Source organism: Chiloscyllium plagiosum, unplaced genomic scaffold, assembly GCF_037043375.1.
Source record: "Chiloscyllium plagiosum isolate Xiang-an unplaced genomic scaffold, Cpla_swu_hap1 HiC_scaffold_12, whole genome shotgun sequence".
Lineage (NCBI taxonomy): Eukaryota > Metazoa > Chordata > Chondrichthyes > Orectolobiformes > Hemiscylliidae > Chiloscyllium > Chiloscyllium plagiosum.
In genome coordinates, this window is record NW_028270150.1 from 27,330,061 (window position 1) to 27,350,356 (window position 20,296).

The 20,296-nt window shown below is 41.6% G+C and overlaps 1 protein-coding gene across 6 annotated transcripts in view; it reads left to right on the forward strand.

Annotated features, from left to right (window-relative positions):
* The window catches only part of itsn1 (intersectin 1 (SH3 domain protein)), a 205,996-nt gene that overhangs the window by 40,317 nt on the left and 145,383 nt on the right, over positions 1-20,296 (forward strand). For all 6 annotated transcript variants that reach the window (XM_087992545.1, XM_043701257.2, XM_087992541.1 and 3 more), the window contains exon 2: positions 18,647-18,706. In XM_087992545.1, coding sequence (XP_087848671.1) covers positions 18,679-18,706 — 28 coding nt within the window. In that variant the 5' untranslated portion in view covers positions 18,647-18,678. The remainder of the gene's footprint in view (positions 1-18,646; positions 18,707-20,296) is intronic.

Sequence of the window (20,296 nt, forward strand, 5' to 3'; positions counted from 1 at the left end):
AAGAAATTGGAGATACGGAGAAGTGGAGAGTTGTGTAAATAAGGATGAGGATTTTACATTTGAGACGTGGCTTGACTTGTGTCCTGTAGAGATTCGCAAGCACGAGGGTGATTGAGTGGGACTTGAGCAGCAGAATTTTGGGTGATCTGAATGATTGAGACCAAGGTAAATTACTCCTCCTTGTCCTATTTGAAGCCTTTTGACATGGTTTATCATGCCATCCCTTTCTGATGCTTTTGTGCGTTTACGTTTGGAACTGTAATCTCCAGATAAAATACTTAACCATCCAGTATTATCCAACAAATCACCTACAATAGCTTCCTTTCGCTTCCTGCACTATTTTCAATGGCGTCAGATAAGGATCTAACCTTGATCCCCTTCCATTTCTTAATTGCATATTCCCTTTGTGCAACATTGTCTAGCAATAGTTGCACATATACACTGACAACACTCCGCTAATGCTAGTTTATGACTTGGGTAAGCAGGTCTAGTGGTAACAAAGGCATGGACAGGAGTTGCAGCATTGATGGACTGAGACATGCTGCTGAGGCAATAAATGTTTGGAGGTATAAGTAAGCGGTAGAGGTGATGATGAACAAGTGACTAAAAGTTCATTTCTGGGATAAAAATGACACCAAGTTTGAGAATGTTTTGGGTCTGTTTTGTCTATTTGTCAGAGAAGGGAATAGTTTTGTGGCTAGGGAGCTAAGTATGAAACAAGGAATGAAGGCTTTAGCTTTGGCGATCTCTATGTTCAGTTGGAAGAGGTTTCTGTTTGTTCAACTTTGCCACTGTCAAGTCGTCAAACATCCAAAGGTTGTGGTGAGTTCAAGCTGGGTGCTGTCAGTGTACTTGTGGGCCTGAATTTTGGCAGTTCTAGAGAGGACGTCAAGCTTAATAAAATGATGGAGTCCCCAAACCAGGGAGGGTAGTCATTTGAATGTCATTATTCTTTGGCTGAAAATTGAGTTTGACCATGGAGTGGGCAAGATGGGCTGTTCAGGGTGTCTTGACATGTTGACTGACCTTGGAGAGGAAAGGGTGTTGGAAATGGGACAGTAGTTCTGAAGACTGAAGGAAGTAGAGGAATGTTTCTATTTGAGGAGACGAGTGATGGCAGATTTGAAGGAAGAGAGTGACAGCACCTTGGAGATCCATTAATATCAGCTAACATGAGGGGTAATTGTTTAATGGAAATATGTTGGTGGAATTGGAGATGAGTCTGATGGACTTGGGCTCAGGAAGGATTTGAGGTAGATTTGTGAGCTGGGGAAATTCTGAGGAAGGTCACTAGACCTGAAACGTTAATTCTGTGTTTTCTGTCTATGGATGTGGCCAGACCTGCTGAGCATTTCCAGCAATTTTTGTTTTTGTTTCTGATTTACAGCAAATTAACTCAATAATAAATGAAGTAAGGGCAGATGGTGTAGTATCTGTGTGGGTAGAATTGAGGAACCGCAAAAGTTTTTCAAAAAAAGTTGTAAATTATGTACAGGCCTCCAAACAAGTCAGGAGCAGGGGTGCAAGATACACCGAGACAAAAGATGTATAGGAAATGCCAAGTTTCAGTGATCATGGGGGATTTGAAAATGCAGTTGAGCTGGGAAAATCAGGTTGGCAGTGAGAAAAGGAATTTGTGGAATGTTTATGGGATGGCTTTTTGGTGCAGCTGGTAGTGGAGCCCACTTGGGAACAGGCTTGAGGTGAAGGAACCCTTAGGCACTGGTTGTAATTGATTGAAATTACTCTGCAATTTGCATACACGTACCACCCTCTGTGTGAAAAAGTTGCCCCTTAGGTCTCTTTTATATCTTTCCACTCTCACCCTGAAACTATGCCCTCTAGTTCTGGACTCCCTGACCCGAGGGAAAAGACTTTGCCTATTTACCCTATCCATGCCCCTCAATTTTGTAAACCTCTATAAGGTCACCCCTCAGCCTCTGCTCCAGGAAAAACAGCCCCAGCCTGTTCAGCCTTCCCCTGTAGCTCAGATCCTCCAATCCTGGTAACATTCTTGTAAATCTTTTCTGAACCCTTGCAAGTTTCACAACATCTTTCTGATAGGAAGGAGACCAGAATTGCTCGCTATGTTCCAACAGTGGCCTAACCAATGTCCTGCACAGCTGCAACATGACCTCCCAACTCCTGTACTCAATACTCTGACCAATAAAGGAAAGCATACCAAATGCCGCCTTCACTGTCCTATCTACCTGCAACTCCACTTTCAAGGAGTTATGAACCTGTACTCCAAGATCTCTCTCTTCAGAAATACTCCCTCGGACCTTACCATTAAATGTATAAGTCCTACTAAAATTTTCTTTCCCAAAATGCAGCACCTCGCATTTATCTGAATTAAACTCCATCTGCCACTTCTCAGCCCATTGGCCCATCTGGTCAAGATCCTGTTGTAATCAGAGGTAACCCTCTTCGCTGTCCACTACACCTCCAATTTTGATGTAATCTGCAAACTTACTAACTGTACGTCTTATGCTCGCATCCAAATCATTTATGTAAATTACAAAAAGTAGACAGCCCAGCACCAATCCTTGTGGCACTCCACTAGTCACAGGCCTCCAGTCTGAAAAACAACTCTCCACCACCACCCTCGGTCATCTATCTTTGAGCCAGTTCTGTATCCAATTGGCTAGTTCTCCCTATATTCCGTGAGATCTAACTTGGCTAACCAGTCTCCCATGAGGAACCTTGTCGAATGCCTTACTGAAATCCATTTATGTCACATCTACTGCTCTGCCCTCATCAATCCTCTTTGTTTCTTCTTCAAAAAACACAATCAAGTTTGTGAGAAATGATTTCCCACGCACTAAGCCATGTTGACAAAGCCCTAATCAGTCCTTGCCTCCAACAACTTGCCCACCACCGAGGTCAGGCTCACTGGTCTATAGTTCCCTGGCTTGCCCTTACCACCCTTCTTAAACAGTGGCACCACGTTAGCCAACCTCCAGTCTTCTGGCACCTCACCTGTGACTATCGATGATACAAATATCTCAGCAAGAGGCCCAGCAATCACTTCTCTAGCTTCCCACAGAGTTCTAGGGTACACCTGATCAGGTCTTGGGGATTTATCCACCTTTACCTGTTTCATGACATCCAGCATTTCCTCCTCTGTAATCTGGACATTTTGCAAGATGTCACCATCTATTTCCCTACAGTCTATGTCTTCCATATCCACAGTAAATACTGATGCAAAATACTCATTTAGAATCTCCCCCATTTTCTGCGGCTCCACACAAAGGCCGCCTTGCTGATCTTTGAGGGGCCCTACTCTCTCGCGAGTTAGCCTTTTGTCCTTAATGTATTTGTAAAAGTCCTTTGGATTCTCCTTAATTCTATTTGTCAAAGCTATCTCATGACCCTGTTTTGCCCTCCAGATTTCCCTCATAAGTATACTCCTACTTCCTTTATACTCTTTTAAGGATTCACTCGATCTATCCTGTCGATACCTTACATATGCTTCCTTCTTTTTCTTAACCAAACCCTCAATTTCTTTAGTCATTCAGCATTCCCTATACCTACCAGCCTTTCCTTTCACCCGAACAGGAATATACTTTCTCTGGATTCTTGTTATCTCATTTCTGAAGGCTTCCCATTTTCTAGCTGTCCCTTTACCTGCGAACATCTGCCCCCCCAATCAGCTTTTGAAAGTTCTTGCCTAATACCGTCAAAATTGGCCTTTCTCCAATTTAGAACTTCACCTTTAGATCTAGTCTATCCTTTTCCATCACTATTTTAAAACTAATAGAATTATGGTTGCTGGCCTCGAAGTGCTACTCCACCTCAGCCACCTGCCCTGCCTTATTTCCCAAGAGTAGGTCAAAGTTTGCACCTTCTCTCGTGGGTACATCCACGTACTGAATCAGAAAATTGTCTTGTACGCACTTAAAAAGTTCCTCTCCACCCAAACCTTTAACACTATGGCAGTCCCAGTCTATGTTTGGAAAGTTAAAATCCCCTACCATAACCACACTATTATTCTTACAGATAGCTGAGATCTCCTTAAATGAATGAGATTTCTGAATGCTTGGAAGTGTATGGTAAAATAGGGCAAAGTCAACATGGTTTTATCAAGGATTGGTCATACCTGACAAATCTGCTAGAATTCTTTTAAGGAAATAATGAGCAGGTTAGACCAAGGAGAGCCAATGAATATTATCTACCTGGACTTCAAGAAGGCCTTCAGCAAGGTGCTGTACTGAGTAAGATAGGGCCCATGATTCTAGACACAAGGTGCCTTGCATGGGTAGAAGCCTGGCTGTCTGGCAGAAAGCAGAGTGTGGGGATAAAAGAGTCTTTCTCAGGATGAAAGCTGGTAACCAATGGTATTCTGCAAGGCTCAGTGTTAGAACATAGACGAATACAGCGCAGTACAGGCCCTTCGGCCCTCGATGTTGCGCCGATCCAAGCCCACCTAACCTACACTAGCCCACTATCCTCCATATGCCTATCCAATGCCCGCTTAAATGCCCATAATGAGGGAGAGTCCACCATTGCTACTGGCAGGGCATTCCATGAACTCACGACTCACTGAGTAAAGACCCGTAACATCTGTCCTATACCTACCCCCGCTTAATTTAAAGCTATGCCCCCTTGTAATAGCTGACTCCATACGTGGAAAAAGATTCTCACTGTCGACCCAATCTAAACCCCTAATCATCTTGTACACCTCTATCAAGTCACCCCTAAACCTTCTTTTCTCCAATGAAAACAACACCAAGTGCCTCAGCCTTTCCTCATACGATCTTCCTACCATACCAGGCAACATCCTGGTAAACCTCCTCTGCACCTGTTCCAGTGCCCCCACATCCTTCCTATAGTATGGCGACCAAAACTGCACACAATACTCTAGATGCGGCCGCACCAGAGTCATATACAACTGCAACATGACCTCAGGACTCCGGAACTCAATTCCTCTACCAATAAAAGCCAGTACGCCATATGCCTTCTTCACCGCACTATTTACCTGGGTGGCAACTTTCAATGATCTGTGTACATGGACACCAAGATCCCTCTGCTCATCCACACTACCAAGTATCCGACCATTAGCCCAGTACCCCATCTTTTTGTTGTTCTTACCAAAGTGAATCACCTCACACTTAGCTACGTTGAACTCCATTTGCCACCTTTCTGCCCAGTTCTGCAGCTTATCTATATCCCGCTGTAACCTGCCACATCCTTCCTCACTGTCTACAACTCCTCCGACTTTCGTATCATCCGCAAACTTGCTCACCCAACCTTCTAACCCCTCCTCCAGGTCACTTATAAAAATGACAAACAGCAATGGTCCCAAAACAGATCCTTGCGGAACACCGCTAGTGACGGCACTCCAAGATGAACCTTTGCCATCAACTACTACTCTCTGTCTTCTTCCAGCCAGCCAACTCCTAATCCAAACCTCCTACTCACCCTCAATGCCATACCTCCGTATTTTTTGCAGTAGTCTACCATGGGGAACCTTATCAAACGCCTTACTAAAATTCATATACACCACATCTACCGCTTTCCCCTCGTCCACCTCCTTATTCACCTTCTCAAAGAATTCAATAAGGTTTGTGAGGCCTACCCTTCACAAAACCATGCTGACTATCCTTGATCACATTATTCCTATCCAGATGTTCATAAATCCTATCCCTTACAATTCTCTCTAAGATTTTGCCCACAACAGAAGTGAGACTCACCGGCCTATAGTTACTAGGGTTATCCCTACTCCCCTTCTTGAACAAGGCAACCACATTTGCTAGCCTCCAATCTTCTGGCACTACTCCTGTAGACAACGAGGACATAAAAATCAAGGCCAATGGCTCTGCAATCTCCTCCCTTGCTTCCCAGAGAATCCTAGGATAAATGCCATCAGGCCCAGGGGACTTATCTATTTTCACCCTTTCCAGAATTTCCAACACCTGTACATACCTCAAAGCCATCCTTCTACTTAATTGTGACTCAGTATTCACATCGACAACAATGTCCTGTTCCTGATTGAATACTGACGAAAAGTATTCATTCAGTGTCTCCCCAATCTCTTCAGCCTCCACACGCAACTTCCCACTACTATCCTTGACTGGACCTATTCCTACCCTAGTCATTCTTTTATTCTTGACATACCTATAGAAAGCCTTAGGGTTTTCCCTAATCCTACCAACGAAGGACTTTTCATGTCCCCTCCTTGCTGCTCTTAGCTCTCTCTTCAAGTCCTTCCTGGCTACCTTATAACTCTCAATCGCCCCAATTGAACCTTCATGCCTCATCTTTACATAGGCAGCCCTCTTTCATTTAACAAGGGATTCCAATTCCTTATTAAACCACGGCTCCCTCACACGACCCTTTCCTCCCTGCCTGACTGGTACATACTTATCAAGGACACTCCATAGTTGTTCCTTGAACAAGCTCCACATATCAATTACGCCCTTGCCTTGAAGCTTACTTTTCCAAGCCACGCATCCTAAGTCATGCCTCACTGCATCATAATTTCCCTGCCCCCAGCTATAACTCTTGTCCTGTAGTGCACACTTATCCCTCTCCATCACTAGAGTAAAAGTCACCGAAGTGTGGTCACTGTCACCAAAGTGCTCACCTACCTCTAATTCTAACACCTGGCCTGGTTCGTTACCCAGAACCAAATCCAGTATGGCCTCACCTCTTGTTGGCCTATCTACATATTGTGTCAGGAAACCCTCCTGTACACATTGGACAAACACTGATCCATCCAACGAACTTGAGCTATAGCTTTCCCAATCAATATCAGGAAAGTTAAAGTCCCCCATAACAACCACCCTATTACTTTCGCTCTTCTCTTGAATCATCCTCGCAATCCTTTCTTCTATGTTTCTAGGACTATTAGGAGGCCTGTAAAAAACAGGGTGAGCTCACCTTTCCTATTCCTAACCTCAGCCCAAACTACCTCAGATGGCGAGTCTTCATTCATCGTCCTTTCCACAGCTGTAATACTATCTTTGACAAGCAATGCCACACCTCCCCCTCTTTTACCCCCACCTGTGACCCTACTAAAACATTTAAACCCTGGGACCTGCAACAGCCAATCCTGTCCCTGTTCTACCCATGTCTCCGTAATAGCCACAACATCGAAGTCCCAGGTACCAACCCACGCTGCAAGTTCACCTACCTTATTTCGTATACTTCTTGCATTGAAGTAAACACACTTCAAGCCACTTTCCTGTTTACAGGCACCCTCCTTTGAAATTGATGCCATGTTCCTAACCTCCCTACACTCCAGGTCCTGCACCTTAAAGCTATAGTCTGGGTTCCCATGCCCCTGCAGAGTCTGGGACACAACTTTTCACCTTTATACATTAATGATCTAGATAGAGGAACTGAGGGCACTCTGGCTAAGCTTGCAGATGATACCAAGAGAGGTAGAGGGACAGGTAGCATTGAGGAGGTGGGGAGGCTGTAGAAGGATTTAGACAAGTGGGTAAAGAATTGGCAGATAGAGTACAACGTGGGAAAGTATGAGGTCATGCACTTTGGTAGTGTTGACGCATTTCTCTATTCCCGTATCAGTTGAAGCAAACACTGAGACATAGTATGGCTTTACCTCCTTCATCTGTATTCCAGGCCCTGGAGGGACAGAGAACGATTACCCATGTACACAGAGACATGAGTTTTCAGTCTTTTCTCGAACAGCAGATTCTTAAGGAATTATATGGTCACTTACAGGGAGCAGCTTCCAAATAAGGCAACATCTATATTGATTGGGTGACCGTTAGAATCAGTGAGCATAGACAGTAAAGAATGGGTGGCGCGGTGGCACAGTGGTTAGCACTGCTGCCTCAGCGCCAGAGACCCGGGTTCAATTCCCGCATCAGGCAACTGTCTGCGTGGAGTTTGCACATTCTCCCCGTGTTTGCGTGGGTTTTTGTCTGGGTGCTCCGGCTTCCTCCCACAGTCCAAAAATGTGCAGGTTAGGTGAATTGGCCATGCTAAATTGCTCGTAGTGTTAGGTGAAGGGGTAAATGTACGGGAATGGGTCTGGGTGGGTTGCTCTTCGGAGGGTAGGTGTGGACATGTTGGGCCGAAGGGCCTGTTTCCACACTGTAAGTAATCTAATCTAATCATTAAGCCAGCTGGCATTACACTGTGTATGTTCTTAACCTTGTTAACTGGCATCACCCAATGAATGCTTTTCACCTTGCTAATTGACTTTACATAGGGACTTTACATAGGTTCCTGAAAAAGGGCTTATGCCCGAAACGTCGATTCTCCTGCTCCTCAGATGCTGCCTGGCCTGCTGTGTTTTTCCAGCACCACATTTTTCAACTTTACATAGAGAGTGCTTGTTCACCTCATCAACCCACTACCCTTGCCTCCAGCACCTCATTGTGTACTGCAAATTCTTATCTGATCCAAGTCATGCTAGCTGAGCCTTTGTCTCACACAACCGAAAACTTAACTCTTTCCCTCCATGCTCATACCTTATATGCTTTCTCATTCGGAAGAATAGAGAGTTATGAAATGAGGTAAACCCTCCTGCTTAATTTAAAACCAGCAACACAGCAGAGATTTATCCAGTGCAGTAATTTGTCAAAATTTGAGTGGCCAAGAACTGATCAAAGTAAAATTTAACAACTTTATTTCTTAAAGTATAACAGAATAACTAAGAAACAACTATTTACCATTCCCTACTCTAACCTATCTTCTACCTTCCCTTTTATAAAACCAGTCTGATAAAACTCCCCATCAAGATTTACAAAACCACGCTTCTTATCTCAAAACCAGGCAGCTTTCGTTCTTCTATTCGGATCTTCCTGTGTTGTCGTTTCTTTTTCTTAGGAGTTTGTGTCACAGGTTACTGATTTGAAAAGGTACTTTGAAGACAGCTATTTTTCAGGCAGTCTGTTTACATGCTGGGCTTGTCAGTTCTCTCAAGTGTTCAATTTCCCCCTGTCTTATACCAACAAAGCATTGGATTGTGTCATTGGCTTTCAAGATTGTCAATATACTCAATTCAAATTGGATTGGAGTTTGATATAATTTAACCTGATGGGCCGAATTCGAATTTGTGTTTTTGTGTTATAGCAACTCAGCGATTTGCTGTTCTGAATCAAATGTTACTTTGTAAATTCTCCAGCACTCCATGTACTTACCAAGTCCTTCACTCTCTTAAAGGTACACCCACATCTTAGTAACTAGAGGCATGTACAATTTTCTAAATGCAGAGAAAATTCAGAAGTCTGAAGTGCAAAGAGACTTGGGAGTTCTAGCCCAGGATTCTCTCGAGGTCAACCTGCAGGTTGAGTCAGTAGTTAAGAAGGCAAATGCAATTTGTGGACTTGAATAGAAAAGCAGGAATGTACTTCTGAGGCTCTATAAGGCCCTGGTCAGAGCACATTTGGAGTATTATGTGCAGTTTTGGGCCCCACACCTTACAATGTTTTGGCCCTGGAGCATATTCAGAGGATGTTCATGAGAATGGTCCCAGAAATGAAAAACTTAACATGTGAAGAACATTTGAGGTCTCCAGATCTATGCTCTGAGTTTAGAAGGATGAGAGGGATCTGTTGGATGCTTAAAGAATACTGCGTAGCCTGGACAGTAGATATCCGGAAGATGTTTCAATTGGTAGGGGAGACTAGGACCCGAGGGCACAGCCTTAGAGTTAAGGGACACCCTTTTTAGAATGGAGATGAGGAGAAATGTCTTCAGCCAGTATGTGGTGAATCTATGGAATTCATTGCCACAGAAAGCCAGGCCATTGAGTGTATTTAAGACTGAGATAGGTTCTTGATTATCAAAGGGATCAAGGATTATGGGAAAAAGTGGAAGAATGGGTTTGAGAAACTTATCACCCATGATTGAATGGTGGAGCAGACTCTATCGGCTGAATGTCCTAATTGCTGCCCCGATGAGTTATGGTGTTATCTGCAGTTTTTTCCAGCTTTCAAACTTAAAATGATGCACAGTTGTGGATATTTGGAGAAAAGGGGAAAGCTGTTGCTGTCACCCGCTGAGGAAATGATTCAGAGTAAATATGAGAGACCTTTTCTTTAGATTTGGAGTATTAAGGCACCGGAATGCTCTATCTACAACTGATGGATGTGGAGATGATCAAAAATGCCAAATAACCTGCACTTGAATGGTATAAAATTAAAAGGATTGCGTGAATAGAGCTCACTGGATTTGTTTAGAGAGCCAATTGACTGAGCAACCTCCTTAACTGTTAACTCTGAATAGATTGTCTTTCCTTCACCACCTGCTCACTCCCTGGGGACTGAGGCTGAGCCAGACTGTGACCATTATGTTAATGGAGGCTGATATCTGATTGACTATCTGTGTCCCACTATGCTTCTCTCTTAACAAGGTGATGCTATTCTTCGGCTTTTTGTTTTCTCGAGAGGTCATAAAAGCAGCGATTCCGAAAAGTCTAGGTTTGAAGGGTTTTAGGGCCAATTTGTTTATTGCTAACACATACCGCCTTGGGGAAAAAGGCTTTCAAGTTTGAAAAAAACACTTGGACAATGAAAGGGGAGTGATCAGTTCTCCCAGCTCAGTTTCTCTCTGGATTGGTTTGGTTTTCGCAGGCAGAGTTGTGAAGCTGCTGGGCCCAAAGAAGCAGTTCAGTGCTGACCCTCCCTCTCTCTGACATCTCTCCTATAAGACCCTGTGTTTGATTTTATCTTTTTTGCCAAGGGGTGTTAATGGAGATTATTGCAAGTATTTGACACGCCATTAAATTGGGATGATCTGGGTCTTTGGATAGGTTAAGTTATTCTGTTCTCTTGTTTGTGTTTCATTCAGCAATCTTGCAAATAAATTCTGTTTTGTTTAAAACTAAGTGGTTAGGCCAGCTGCGTCACTCCTGGGATATCTGCATTGCATCTGCTTGAAACAACTCACGAAGTTTGGATCTGGGCTTCTTTCTTGAAATGTTTTCAGGGGGTCTGGCCTGGTCCATGACACATTGCTAAAACTACTTATCTGTAACTCTGGCACCACCACTGTATAGCTGTCTTGGTTGAACTGCTGAAATAGTTGACCATGCCTTTGTTACCTCCAGACTTGATTTTGTCTAATATAGTCCTAGCTGGCCTCCCCATTCTACCATATGTCAACTTGGGATATTAGGCAATATAATGCTCTACTGCTGAACTCTCTCTCAAACTTCTTTATCAGCATCACTATGCTCTTTGACTCTGGTTAAACAAGACCTCAATTTTCAAAGTTTATTTCTGGTTTTCAAATCTCCTCTACTTTTTTTTTGGTTGTCCCTGTCTGTAATCAACTCCAATTCCCAACCTTCTCATGTGTGTTTTTCCAATTATGGGCTTGTATGTAATCTCGAAAGTTTTTTTCTAAATTGCTCTCCCATTGGTGACTATCCCTTCAGCTGCTTGGGCCCCTGCAATTTGTTCTGGAATTTCCTCCCAAAACATTTTGCACTTCAGTTTCTTCCTCTGTAACATGTTTCCTCAGCATTTGTGAATTTTAACCAAGCCTTCAAGCAAATGCCTAATACCTCTTTATGCAATTAATAATTTATTTTGTTTGATAATGTATTAATGAAGGCCCATAGCATGTTGCTCAAAAACTATCCTGCCTGTTATAATATGTTCTAATATGCCTGTCAAACTTTATTTGGAATTGCTCCGTTGAATCACCTTCAGACATTTTACTGTTATAAGTGCTGTTTTAAATGTCAATTGCAAATAGGAGAAAATTACCGCAGATGCTGCAATTGACTTAATCTGCACTTATCAGTAATCTTTCTCCTCTGACACACTTACCACCCCTCCAATCATATTAATGGTGTCCCCTCCATATGACACATCAGCTGTAATGATATGGCATCTAGACTCACAATGTTAGCTTGCTCTTTTGCCATGAATGCTGCCTAACCTGTGATTTCTAGCATTTTGTTTTGAGTTGCAGATACTTAGATATTTTTGTAATTGAGGTAAAATGTGAGGTTTGTGATGAGTGGGCAACATAAAATTTAAGTTGTGGAAGTTCTTATTCATTTCCTTACTGACCTAGTGTACTCAGTTTTCGGTCCAGCTTGGTCAACTATTTGACAGTTACAGAATTTTAGAGCTCACTGCATCACTTGCTCTGCTAGCTGACATTGTCAACTAGAGTGGTTAGCGACATTATATAAATTGAGCTCCCCCTGTTGGCAACAAACTGCACAGTTCCAATCGTGTGAAGTTTTGGTCAGTTCTTACTTTGCTTCAGCAAATCAGAATTTTCAGTTTCTGTTGTGTTTATCCATTTGTCTTGTAACTTGCAGGAGGATTTTCTTCAATGTACTGTATTTGTTTGAGTTACTTTGTGTGAATTAGTTCAGCCAACAAAGTGCTTGATATTTGACTAGAAATCTTCCTGCCAAAGGTTCAACTTGCATTCTGCTTGAGTCTATTATCAAGGAAGAAATAGCAGGACATCTTGAAAGAAACCATCCCAATGTACAGACGCAGCACGAGTTCATGAAGGGCAGGTCATGCTTCACAAATCTTTTTGAATTCTATGAAGACATTGTGAGCAAGATAGTCAATGGGGTCCCAGTGGATATTGTGTATCTAGCTTTCCAAAAGGCCTTTGACAAGGTGCTGTATGAGGCTGCTGCATAAGATAAAGATGCATGGTGTTAGCGGTAGAGTATTAGTGTAAATAGAGGATTGGTTGACTGACAGGAAGCAAAAAGTAGAGATAAATGAGTACTATTCTGGCTGGCAATCAGTGACTAGTGGTGTCCCTCTGATCTGTATTGGGACCACAATTATTTACAAGTTATATAGATGATTGGACTTGTGGTCCACGTGTACAGTGTCAAAATTTGCCGATGACAGTAAGATGAGTAGCAGAGCAAAGTGTGCAGAGGACTGTGAAACTTTGCAAAGGAACATGTATAAATTGAGTGAGTGGGCAAAGGTCTGGCAGATGGAATACAATATTAGTCAGTGTGAAGTCATACATTTGGTAGGAGTAACAGCAAAATAGATTATTACTTCAATGGTAAAAATTTGCAGCATGCTGCTGTGCAGATGCACCTGGGTGTCCTTGTGCATGAATCACAGAAGGTTGGTCTGCAGGTACAAGAAGTAGATTAGATTACTTACAGTGTGGAAACAGGCCCTTCGGCCCAACAAGTCCACACCGCCCCGCCAAATAATGAGGAAGGCAAATGGAATTTTGTCTTTCATTGCTTTTAACCTCATCCCCTTTAGCAGTGAGGTAATGTTACAGCTGTACAGGGTGGTAGTGAGGCCACACCTGGAGTACTGTGTGCAGATTTGGTTTCTTTACTTAAGAAAGGATATACTGGCACTGGAGGGGCTGAAAAAAAGGTTTACCAGGTTAATTCTGGAGTTGAGGGGGTTGACTTTGAGGAGAGACTGATTAGATTGGGATTATAATCATTGGAATTCAGAAGAATGAAGGGGGATTGTACAGAAACATATAAATTTACGAAGGGAATTGATAAAATAGAAATAAGATGTTTCCACTAGTAGGTGAACCTAAGACAAGCGGGCATGGCCTCTAGATTACAGGAAGCAGGTTTAGAACTGAACTGAGAAGGAACTTCTTCACCCAGAGGGTTGTTAATCTATGCAATTCCTTGCCCAGGGAAGTAGTTGATGCTACTTCAGTAATCGCTTTTTAAGCTAAGGTAGATATGTTTTTGAAAAATGAAGGAATTGAGGGATATGGTGAAAACGCTGGCTAGTGGAGCCTAGTTCATGAAAAGATTAGCCATGATCTTATTGAGTGGCGGAGCAGGCTCGAAGGGCTGGAGTGCCTCCTCCTGCTCCTAGTGCTTATGTTCTTATTTTCTTATTATGCACTTAAGTGAGCAGATTAACTTGCAAGTAATGTTGTTTTTGTGATTGAATAACAAATGCTGTCCAGCCTCCAGTTTGACTCCAGATGTCCTTTTTCTTGGAAAATGTATACACATTGAATACATTGACTCTCTTTTGCCAATATTGGGTGCCACAATATCCCTATTTACCTTAAATTTTATTGATAAAGTCTCTTTACTTTTCTTCTTCAGAATGTTTGGGGTTACTTTAATTTTGTCCTTTCTCTTCTTTTCCAACTCACAGAAGCTGCTTCTCCTTGCTTTTTGCTTCCCTTGAAGCCGACAAAATGTGGTTGTATTGGATTATCACTTCTTAGAAAATATGCCTGAGAATTCAATAATACTGATGTCTTGTGAGGTGTTATGGCTTTGTGTCAAGACATTTTTGGAATTTTTTTAGCTACTTCATGAATTGATCAACCAGATATTTTAAGGAAATTAATCCTCTCCCTGAATAATTCTTTCCTCAATCCTTTCCAACCCACCCACTGAGCCGTAGTAATTCACTTGAGCAATATTTCTCTCTACCATCTCCATTTTGATTTTAAAGTCTGTCACCTGTCTTAATGCAATTTTGCTCAAAGTTGATGTATTAAGTCCAAAATTAATGTCTTATTGTGCTGAATCTTTTTTTCTCTCTCTCTCTCTCTCTCTCTCTCTCTCTCTCTCTCTCTCTCTCTCTCTCTCTCTCTCTCTCTCTCTCTACAGGCTTAATAGCTGCAACTTGTCCATGCTTGCCATTTCAGTATGATTGAGAGTATTTATTTCTTTTTGTGTTAACTAATTCAGTTTTGGGTGTGAATGAGTTACCGTATGTACATTCCATGCAAGAGTGCTAACGTGATGACAGCAGGAATAAATATCTTGCTAGTTTAATTATTTGCCTCTGTTGAGTATTATAGCTTGTTTCCTAATTTCAGATCATTTGTTGATATCTTGAAGTACATCTGAGATGAATAATTGTAATAGATACAATCAAATTTAAATCCCAACAATCTAGTGTTTATCTGAGTTAACCTTTTAAAATACAGTTTACAAGTGCAGGATTCTGAATTTCTTTTTCAGTTTTCTCCACTTGGATGGGGCTGCTGCACTCTTTGCAACTCTTTCGGATTCAAGTTTGGTATTTCAAAAAAAATTAACTGTCATTTTTGATGTTCCAGACATGAAATAATGCAATAGATGGTCTTAAAGTTCAATGTAAATATTGTCTTTTGGAACTGAAAACATACAATTTTTACAATTAGGAATTTGAGGTAAAACTGGGAATGAGAGAGGTTTTTGCTGAGAAGTCAGTTGAATGGCCTGCCTTATAATGGTGGAACTATGTCAGGAACAGTGAGGTGTTATATATTTGTGAGTGAATAGTCTTCCTCACCTTGAGCAGGATATGAAAATAGATGGTAATATTTTGAGAATATACATGTATTCAGGACCTTTCCCCTCTCTCCACTCCCTCTGCATTTATTTCTCAGCCCCTTCCCCCTCCCCAGTCCTGATGAAGAGTCAAGCCAGAAACATCAACTCTCTTGTTCCTCAGATGCTGCCTGACCTGCTGTGTTTTTTCCAGCATCCCACTTCATCAACTCTTTCAGGTGGTATTGTAAAAGCAGAAGTTTGTGTGGATGAATGTGATGTTAGAAGACATGAGTGTTATTTGATTTTTGGACAAATTGGATTTGAACAGAACAGATTTTTGTTTTAAAAACAAATCTCTGAACTTCAAACCAAAATTTGAACTGGCTACTGTTGTGCACTGTTTTTAATCAGACTGAAGGAAAAGTGCTCCTTTATTACTGGGATGCGGAAGGAGGCCAAATTTGAGCAAAAGCTATATCATTAGAGGACAACTTCCTTTCAGAATATTTTGCTTCAGTTGTGGAAAATCTTTCTGATGCAGCACATCCTATAGCAGACATAAGCTATTTATTGACTGTGCAGCAAAACTGATGGCAGAACAAGTCTAAATATGAGCTGACACTTCCTGTCTATCTTTGGCAATTTCATAATTGCTGACTTCTCCAGAAACAAATGGTGTAGTTTCGTCAGAAAATGCTTTTGTCATGTTTGTAAAACCCGTCTCTTGATTATGTTGAATCAACATTCCACTTTGTGATTAGCATGTAAATACGTAATAACTTTGACAGTTTGCAATAAATCTGTTCTGATTGTTATCACCGGTTCATCCATAAAGATTGTGTTGTGCCAAAGGAGCTCTTAATTTTTGATTATAGCATCATGATTTCCATGTCTGCCTCTCTATGTAATGCTCAAACTTCCTTCTGTTCTTGTATTTAAATCCCTCCATTTTGCACAATTTGTAACATTATTCAGCTTTCCTGAAACTTGCCATTTCTGACATGCTGATCTCTTCCATATTCCCAGTGCTTGCTTCCTGGTAGTGGCAGCACCTCCGTTTGTTTAGGCCCTGACCACTGGATTAGCTCCTCAAAGTTTGATCTTTTGACTCTCCAGTCTTCTGTTAAGACTTTGCTTAGCACCTGACTATTTGATGTGTTTTTGCCCCCTTTATCTCCAAGCCACGATATTTCCATTCTTTGCTCTGTTTTAAAAAAAAACTTCCCATCTTAAAATTGTTCCTCGTCTTATGGTTTGTCCTTTCCCCCTATAACTTTGACTATTTGATTATAAGAATTAGTTGCTTTAATAAGGGGCTCAGTAGCTTGTAAAGTATTTTAAAATAGATAAATGACAAGCCCAGGCATTTGGATAATATTTAGAAATAAATATTTATTTAGGCATAAGTTTAAAATAAGTTTGTTTCTGAATTTTCAGAGCACTTGAGAGAGATTGTCCTCATGCCTTTTATCACATCCTGGTTTATATTGATTAGTGGGCAAAACAAATAATATTTGAATCAGGCCTTACTTTGAGTATCATAAGAGCCTACTACGTAGGAGCAGAAGAAAGACAATTCAGCCCATTGAGTCCACTCTGCCATTCAATGAGATCATGGCTGATCTGATAATCCTCAACTCTACTTTCTTGTCTTTCCCCATAATCCTTGATTTCTTTACGGGTTAAAAATCTATCCACACCTTAAATTAACTCTTCTTGACAGCCCTCTGCAGCAAGGAAGTGGAATTCCTCCTCAGCTCTCTTAAAAGCACAGCACTTTACTTTGAGATTCTGTGTCTGGTTCCAGAGTCTCCAACAAGGGAGAGTCTAACATGTCAAGTCCCCTAAGAATCTTCTATGTGCCAAGAAGGTTGCACCTAATTCTAAACGCGAGTGAGTACAGGACCAACCTACTTGACCACCTGTCATCGGGCAGTCCCTTCATAACTGGTATCAGCCTAGTGAGCCTTCTCTGGACTTCTACCAATGTCAGTATACCTTTGTTTACATAAGCGGCCCAAAACTATTCACAGTAATACTGCAGTGGTCTGACTACTGCCTTGTGTAGTTTGACCAAGACTTCCCTTTTGGAGGGTGGATTTCCTTTTGAAAAATCCCATTTACCTTCCCTATTACCTGCTGAACTTGTATGCTAGCTTTTGGTAATTTATGCCCAACACCATCCCCAATTCCCACCTTGTTTTGTAAATATTTGATATAAAGTTGGTCAGATGGCAATAAGCAAGTGCCTAGATTTCAAACGTATAATGTATGTCCATAGATGGTGTCATAATCTGTGAATGCTTTGATCCATGAATCAAAGGCTCTAATCATCATGTAAACAAAATTAGTGTGCCTCAGTGTTCATTCTAAGAATGGTACTACCTTCATATCAATTATAACTAACTTAAGCTGGGTGGTGCTGTGGTCTACTGCGTTAAACCACCGGCATTATGCATACGAAATTTTAACTTTGAATCTAAACAGTGCCTTTCTTCAAAACAGCATTTCAGTTAAGCTGACATCGAGGTAGTGAAATGTTTTAATGACTGGCGAATGCACTCATTGATAAATTATTGGGACTGTTGTGGCACAATGGTAGTATACCTCCACCTGAGCCAGGATTCCCAGTCTGAAGTCTCTCCTGATCAATTTCATGATATTTCCAATCAGGTTTATTGAAAATAATCACCACAAAGTAAGTTGCATCACTCTTTTGTGTGTTTGTGATGTGTATTCTCAGCCAAGTGTTCAATGGCTTCCTGTGCGAAAGGTGAAGCAACTTCGAATTTTTGTCCTAGAGTTTGTTTTTGTTGCATCCTATCTGTGAGATCCTCTCCAGCAACACGTGTCCCTTCATGCATTTTCTACTGTGCTAGTGTAAGAATATTACTTGTTCCAAAATACAAGGGCGATGTTGAAATCATTACACCATATCCAAGTGGTGTTTTATTCCAAAGCTCTTTAGTTTTATGCTTTCTTCCCTTGTATTATTAAAAATCAAGTGTGTTGTCGACTTGAATATTCCTTTTTACCAAAAAACGTTGACTGTGACACATCAGTCAGAGAGAGTATTATCTGGTCTATGTTTCAGGAGACAGTCACAACCCTTGTATTAACTACCTCAAACTGGTCAGAGTCAGGGACAGGGCAAGGTGCAGATGAGTATTGAAGGTACCTCTGCTCTAGTCTTGATCTAAAATGTTAACTGATTCTGTCTTCATAGGTGCTACTCTATCTGTTCAGTATTTCTAACATTTTTGTTTTTAAGCTTTTTTTAAAATATTGTTCAGTTGTGGGTTTACAGTGCATTCCAGAAATCTCAATAGTGCACAAATCATGAGTCATGGCAGAACCTTGTATCTCGGATTTTGTCAGTGAGGTGGAATTGCAGTTTATTATCTGTTGTATAACATACTGTATCTAATCAATCAGCTAATAATTCCAAATCTATTCCAGGCATGTGCTGACTAGCTGAAATTGAAGGAAGCATGGCTCAGTTTCCGACAGCTTTTGGAGGTGAGTGCTTTGCAGAATATTAAATGTCATTTTAATTGTTAGTCTGGGTTTTTAAATGTTAATATTGCCTGATTTGTTTTAGTAATGTTTGTGATATTCCTTGTTGCACTCAACTGTCAGGAAGGTCTGTTGCCAGCCTCTCTCTGCGGTTTGTTCGTCTTAATTCACTCCATCTAGTGGTGGCTTTACTCAAAGGTCCTGAATTAATCCTGCCATGTTACACAACACTAAGTATAAACTACTTTTTGAGCACTTCCAAAATGTTTTGCTCTCAGAAGCTTCTCAAGCACTGAGTTCTTCACCATCACTAATCTGATTTTTGCAGTTTTTACCCAGTTATCTTGTCTACTATGCTTCTAAAGGCCTGTAGACCACACTTCCAAATGTCATCTTGCCCTGCTATTTCATATCTCGAGGCGAAAGTGAGGACTGCAGATGCTGGAGATCGGCGTCAAGATTAGAGTGGTGCTGGAAAAGCACAGCATGTCAGGCAGCATCTGAGGAGCAGGAAAAACCATGTTTCAGGCAAAAACCCTTCAGGAATATCTATTTTATATCTCTGCCTAACCCATTTGTATATCCTGACCACCTAAACCAATATCACTTGTAAATAATGCACTGATGCTATAGTTTGTGTTTATCCCTTCACCAAAATGTAGCTGGCTATTTTTCTTAATTGTCACATACTCATCAAACTCAGAATAGTACAGCAAGAATTAGGGCCTTACTCTACCATTCCAATGCCAACCATGGTGCCGTTCTAAACTAATCCCATCTGCCTACATGTCCATATTCCCCTTTTACCTACCTGTTCATGCGTGTGCCTAACTGCTGCTTAGACATGGCTATCATACCTGCTTCTACCACCTTCCCTGTCAGCGGGTTCCAGGCACCTATCAAACTGTTTGTTTGGAAAAAAAACTTTCCTTGCACACATTCTTCAAACTTTTTCCCCTTTATCTTAAACCTATGCTCCCTAGTGTTTTACCCTGGGGGAAAAACCTCCAATCTATCCATCTTATTCATGCCTCTCCTAAATTTATATATTTTTTCCCCACCTCTGCAACAGGTGGTGCTTGAACCTGAGCCACCTGCTCCAGAGCAAGGGACACTGTAGCACGGTTCTTCCCAGAGTTGCTGCAAAACCAGCTGTATTCATGGAATAGACAGAATCTAACTCCTGGTTTCAAAATGCAATTTAGCAGCAGTTAGCAGATGAGGGGCATCATTTTATGCACTTGAGGTCATCCCAAGCCTCTGACGCTTTCACGAAAACAATCCAAGTTTCTCCAACCTCTCCTTATACCGATTATGCTGTATTCCAGGCAACATCCTGGTAAGCCTCTTGAGCATCCTCTCCAAAACTTACACATTCTTCTTATAGTGTGACAACCAGAACTACATATTTTACTCCAAATGTGGCCTAACCAAAGTCTTATACAGCTGTCTTATAAGACACAGGTCATTGGACTCATCCACCGCCAAACCACAACAACCTGACGGTCGGAGGAGGAGCGTCTTATCTTCCGACTGGGAACCCTCCAACCGCAGGGGATGAACTTGGACTTCACCAGTTTCTTCATCCCTCCT